This window comes from Nicotiana tabacum, chromosome 1 (assembly GCF_000715075.1).
Source record: "Nicotiana tabacum cultivar K326 chromosome 1, ASM71507v2, whole genome shotgun sequence".
In the NCBI taxonomy this organism is placed as follows: domain Eukaryota; kingdom Viridiplantae; phylum Streptophyta; class Magnoliopsida; order Solanales; family Solanaceae; genus Nicotiana; species Nicotiana tabacum.
Genome location: NC_134080.1, coordinates 194,944,228 through 194,950,338, shown reverse-complemented (window position 1 = coordinate 194,950,338; position 6,111 = coordinate 194,944,228). Strand labels below are relative to the sequence as shown.

The following is a 6,111-nucleotide window of genomic DNA, read 5'->3' as shown; positions in this document are numbered from 1 at the left end:
AGACCCCAAGGGAATTTCAATCAGCCTCAGAGACCACCCCAACAAATGGAAGAGAGTACCAATGATCTGCTAAAGAAGTTGTTGATCGACAATCAACAACTCAGGACCGACTTCATAAATCTTGAAAGGCAAATGGGGCAGTTAGCAACAAATCAAAACACTAGACCTGTAGGCGCCCTCCCCAGTGATACAGAAAAGAACCCTCAAGTGAATGCAGTTACACTTAGAAATGGGAGGGAGCTAGAGGAAGTTCCAAAGAAAAAGAAAGACAAGCCCATACCTGAGGGAGAGTTGATCCCTAAAGTGACCCAAGAGCCAAATAATGCTACTGAAATTTCAAAGCCAGTGGAGGCCCTAAGACCACCACCACCTTTTTCCCCAGAAATTGTAGAAAAAGAATGATGATCACATGTTCACAAAATTCCTCTCTATGTTGAGCCAGGTTCAATTGAATATCCCACTTGTTGATGTGCTTCGTGAAATTCCAAAGTATGCTAAATACATAAAAGATATAGTGGCTCACAAGAGAAGATTAACTGATTTTGAGACAGTGGCACTTACTGAGGAGTGCATTTCAAGGGTCCAAAATAAGCTCCCTCAAAAGCTTAAGGATCCTGACAGCTTCACGATTCCTGTGCGCATTGGCAATATTGATGTGGGTCATGCTCTTTGCGATTTGGGGGAGAGCATAAATCTAATACCCCTGTCCTTATTCAAGCAATTGGGCCTGGGAGCTCAAACGCCCAATATTGTGATGTTACAGCTGGCTGACAGATCGATAGCACACCCTGAAGGGGTGATTGAAGATGTGTCACTGCAGATTGGGAAATTCATCTTCCCTGCTGATTTCATTATCCTCAATTATGAGGCTGACGAACTGGTTCCAATCATATTGGGGCGACCTATCTTAGCTACTGGTGATGCAATTATCAAAGTAAGAGAGGGAAAGATGATTTTGAGGGTAGATGACGAGGAAGCAATTTTTAATGTCTACAGAGCAATCCAACTTCCTCGCCACTATGAGGAGCTCTCAATGATATCTGTTGTTAAGGCCGATAAGCAGATTCATTATCTGAGTGTATATCTAGACGATTCTCTAGAGAAAACACTTATGTTTCTTGATTTCCTAGGGGTTGATGAGGAGGTTGAGGAGATAATGCGCATCCTTGATACATCTTGTGCATACCTGCAAGGGACGCACCCCTTCGAGCCTTTGAGTAGACCAGAGGGGCCTCCTCCAAAGCCGTCAATTGAGGAAGCCCCAAAATTGGAACTTAAACCCCTTCCACCTCACTTGCAATATGCTTATTTGGGTGACTCTGACACTTTACCTGTTATTGTCTCGTCTGACTTGTCTAAATTGCAGGAAGAAAAGCTGTTGAGAGTGCTACGTGAGCACAAGCGAGCACTTGGGTGGACTATGTCTGACATTAAGGGCATTAGTCCAGCCTTCTGCATGAACAAAATCCTCATGGAGGACGGACACAAGCCCAGTGTAGAGCAACAACGCCGACTCAATCCAATCATGAAAGAGGTGGTAAGAAAAGAAGTGATTAAGTGGCTCGATGCAGGTATTGTATTTCCTATCTTAGAAAGCAAATGGGTAAGCCCCGTCCAATGTGTACCCAAGAAAGGGGGGATGACTGTAGTAGTTAATGAGAATAATGATTTAATACCTACAAGAACTGTCACCGGGTGGAGAATTTGCATTGATTATAGAAAATTGAACAATGCCACCCGGAAGGACCACTTTCCCCTCCCCTTTATTGACCAAATGCTTGATAGATTAGCCGGCCAGGAGTACTACTGCTTCTTAGATGGTTACTCGGGGTATAATCAGAATGCTATAGCCCTAGAGGACCAAGAGAAGACCACTTTTACGTGTCCTTATGGCACGTATGCATTCAAGCGAATGCCCTTGGTCTTTGTAATGCACCTGTGACTTTTCAAAGGTGTATGATGGCCATTTTTACTGACATGGTTGAGAGGTTTGTGGAAGTGTTCATGGACGATATTTCTGTTTTTGGATGTTCTTTTGATAACTGTTTGATGAACCTTGATAAAGTACTTACTAGGTGTGAAGAAACTAACTTGGTGCTAAACTGGGAAAAGTGCCATTTCATGGTACGTGAAGGTATAGTCCTGGGGCACAAAGTGTCCACAGATGGTTTGCAGGTGGACAAGGCAAAGGTGGAAGCGATTGAAAAATTGCCTCCACCGATATCTGTTAAAGGCATTCGCAGTTTCTTGTGCCATGCAGGTTTTTATCGTCGTTTCATTAAAGATTTCTTGAAAATTTCCTCTCCCTTGTGCAGGTTGCTTGAAAAAGATGTCACCTTCAAATTTGATGATGTCTGTCTGAAGGCATTCGAGGAGCTGAAAGGAAGGTTGGTTACTGCACCAATCATAATTGCTCCGGATTGGGAGCAACCATTTGAGTTGATATGCGATGCGAGCGACTTGGCTGTTGGTGCTGTCTTGGGGCAAAGGAGAAATAAGATATTCCACTCCATCTACTATGCGAGCAAAACTCTGAATCCAGCTCAGATGAACTACACCGTCACTGAAAAAGAGTTGCTTGCAGTGGTGTGGGCATTTGACAAGTTCAGGTCATATCTTGTGGGGACCAAAGTCATCATCTACACATATCATTCAGCTATCAGATACCTATTTGAGAAGAAGGACGCCAAGCCGAGACTGATTTGGTGGGTCCTGCTCTTGCAGTAGTTTGATTTAGAGATCTGAGATCGCAAAGGAACAGAGAACCAAGTGGCTGATCACTTGTCCAGGTTAGAAAATCGGAACCATGTGGCTGAAGGGGGTGCAATCAAAGAAACATTCCCTGATGAGCAATTATTGGCAATCACCTCAAGCACAGCCCCGTGGTATGCAGATTATGTGAACTTTATTGCAAGTGGGGTGACACCACCAGAATTGACACCAGACAATAGACGAAGGTTCTTGCATGATTTGAGGCTCTACATGTGGGATGAACCATTCTTATATAGGCTATGTGCATATCAGTTGATACAGAGATGTGTTCCTGAGGAGGAGATGAGTGCCATACTTCCTAGTTGTCACGCCTCGTCATACGGAGGTCATCACGGTGGAGACAGGACCGCCCAAAAAGTGCTACAATCAGGTTTCTATTGACCAAAATTGTTTAGGGATGCACACGCCTTTGTTAAAATGTGTGACAGGTGCCAAAGAACCGGGACGATCACTAAGAAGCACGAGATGCCACTACAAAACATCCTGGTAGTGGAGCTTTTCGATGTTTGGGGAATTGAATTCATGGGACCTTTTCCATAATCGAACGGCCATAGATACATCTTGGTGGCAGTTGATTATGTGTAAGTGGGTGGAGGCCATTTCTCTTCCCTCTAATGATGCAAAGGTGGTGGTAAGCTTAGTCAAGAAGCATATCTTCACATGCTTTGGAACTCCCAGAGTGTTGATCAGTGATGGAGGTACACATTTCTGCAACAAACTGTTAAACAATGTCCTTGCAAAGTATGGGGTCAAGCATAATGTCTCCACTGCCTATCACCCACAGATGAGTGGTCAAGTGGAGGTTTTAAACAGAGAGGTAAAGCAAATTCTTGAGAAAACAGTAAGTGCAAATAGAAAAGATTGGGCCGGAAAGTTAGACGATGCATTGTGGGCGTATCGAACAACATACAAAACTCCCATAGGTGCTTCTCCTTATAGATTGGTGTATGGGAAGGCATGTCACTTGCCCGTCGAACTTGAGCACAAGGCCTATTGGGAAATAAAGAAGTTGAACATGGATGGGGATGTAGCTGGAGAGAAGAGGTTGCTGCAACTCGATGAGCTCGAGGAGTTTCGATTACATGCATATGAGAATGCCAAATTGTATAAAGAGAAGACTAAGAGGTGGCATGACAAGCACATTCAACATCGAGAGTTCGAGCCAGGGAAAGAAGTTCTGTTGTTCAATTCGAGGTTGAAGCTTTTCCCCAGAAAGCTTAAATCTCGTTGGTCGGTCCCTTTTGTTGTGGTAAGCATGAAGCCTCATGGAGCCGTGGAGTTGGGAGATATGAGTTCAACTAGTACTTTCTTGGTGAACGGTCAACGGATAAAACACTACTGGGGTGGTGACTTTGCACGTCACAAGACCTCAGTAGACTTGAAGGATGCTTGAGAACATGTTGAGTCGTGCCGCAACGTTAAATCAAGCGCTGGATGGGAGGCAACCCATTGAACTGTTGTAACTGTCATGCCACGACGTTAAATAAGGCGCTGGTTGGGAGGCAACCCAACGATAGTAGTAGTGTTTGAGTTTGAGCTTTAACTTACTAACAAATGCAGGCGACGAAGGGCGGGTGAAAGGACCATCAACTAGGAGCAAACCAGGTGAAAATAAATGCAAAAATAAACGCCCAGGAGCATGATTTCGCGCCCACTTCACGCACAAGTTCGCACGACTGGACGAACCATTCTGCCTGGAACTCAACAGCACCGCGCGAAGAAACGCGCGAGCTCCAAAACTTCGCGCACAAGTTCGCGCGCCTGGGCGGACCATTCTGCCTAGAACTTTTCAGGCGTTTTGTTTTTCTTTTTAGTTTTGGTTTTTCTTTTTATTTTTATTTTTTTTATTTTTGTAGTTTAATTGGTTATTCATTTTAGACACAATTACCCCCCCCCCCCCCTTCTATTAAACAAAACCCAAATCCCCTCTTCCAAACTCTCCCAACTACCTCAAAAACACCAAATTCCAGCACCCCTACCCCCATCCCCCTCTCTCACAATTTTTAACAGGGTATGAGCCCTAGTTGTAGTTTTCTTTCTTTTTCTCTTTCTACTTTCAGATTTTTTTTATGTTGTATCTTATGCCATTAGTGTAGATGTGTTTTGTGATTTGGTGTTCAAACTTGGTGAAATATGTTTTGGGGTTAGTTTGTTGTAAGTGTGGGGTGGGTAGCACTTGATTTGGGTTCTGGATGAGCTTTTGTGGGGGGCCCTTGTTGCAAGACACTTAGAAAAGAGTTGTGAGAGCCTATGCCCACAAGGTGTTTGTGGAAAGGCCTCAATGAGCATGATTATGTATTTGTGACCAATTTTGCGTGTGAAGTTTGAGTAACCACATTAAGTCACACTAATTTTGTTGGGCTGAGCTAATGTGTCCACATTTTGCAGGTATTATGGCACCATCGAAAAAGTGCCAATCCACGGGTCCATCCTCAAGCCGCCAAAGGGCAGCTCCTGCACATCCCTATGACAGCAACAAATTTGTCTCCCCTGAGGCTCAGACCCGTTTTACAGAGAAGGCTACCAAGAAGCCAATTCCGAAGAGGGGCATTGACATCAAAAAGGTCAAGGAACGATGCCACCACATGTACAATGAGTTGATGGAGCGGGGTTTGCAGGCCTTCATTGACGAGCCAGGGGAGGCTAATGTAATGGTTGTATGCGAATTCTATGCTAATCTACCAGAGCATGTCCACCATGTGGTCACAGTGCGCCACAAGGTGGTGGATGCCTCCATTGAGGCAATACGCATAGCATATCAATTGCCCGACCCTCTGCCTGGGAATACTGACTTTTATGAATATGGGCGAAATCCAACCGATGCCAAGTTGGAGCGTTTCTTTGATGACATTTGCGTACCAGGAAAAATAGTAGAGTGGCTGGAACATGGAGAGAAGTTCCACTCCTCCATCTTAACTCCAGAGGCGAAGAGCTGGTTGTATGTGATTAACAGTCGCCTTATTCCCTACAAAAATAATACGGAGGTGAATGGACGGCTGCATTGATTTGTTGTTTCATCAACGCCTGTATGGGTTCTTTTTCCCATCCTTGGTGACTAAGCTTTGCAGGAAAGTGCAGGTACCTGAAAATACTCGTGTAGACGGGCTGGTAAGAAAAATCCACAAGATCCGACCTGGCAAGAATACCTCGGGGGCAGCCCCAGCAGCAGCGGTAGGTGGAGAGGATGAAGTGGAACTAATGCATCGGAGGAGGAAGAGTAAGAGCAAATGGATGTGGAGGGCAAAGCGCAGGCCCATGCGCCCAGCGCAATAACTGCAATACTGTCACGAGCAACATCCTCTTTAGGAACTGCCAGAGTGTCCCGGCACACCACATTGG

General features: G+C 44.9%; 1 protein-coding gene across 1 annotated transcript; it reads left to right on the top strand.

Moving 5' to 3' along the window:
- Positions 1–754: 754 nt before the first annotated feature.
- Positions 755–5,777, top strand: LOC142164608 (uncharacterized). The gene is made up of 7 exons (XM_075222655.1): positions 755–1,313; positions 2,135–2,249; positions 2,316–2,705; positions 2,790–2,957; positions 3,451–3,876; positions 4,629–4,636; positions 5,161–5,777. Exons 1-7 carry the CDS (start codon positions 755–757, stop codon positions 5,775–5,777), a joined length of 2,283 nt encoding a protein of 760 aa, XP_075078756.1.
- The last annotated feature ends 334 nt before the right edge of the window (positions 5,778–6,111 follow it).

Excerpts from the sequence above, each read along its gene's own strand:
- LOC142164608 (XM_075222655.1), top strand. The coding sequence starts at position 755 with ATGTTACAGCTGGCTGACAGATCGATAGCACACCCTGAAGGGGTGATT. Across the intron at positions 2,706-2,789 it reads GCCAAGCCGAGACTGATTTG|GTTAGAAAATCGGAACCATG; the intron begins GTGGGTCCTGCT and ends TCACTTGTCCAG. Across the intron at positions 2,958-3,450 it reads ACACCAGACAATAGACGAAG|AGTGTTGATCAGTGATGGAG; the intron begins GTTCTTGCATGA and ends TGGAACTCCCAG.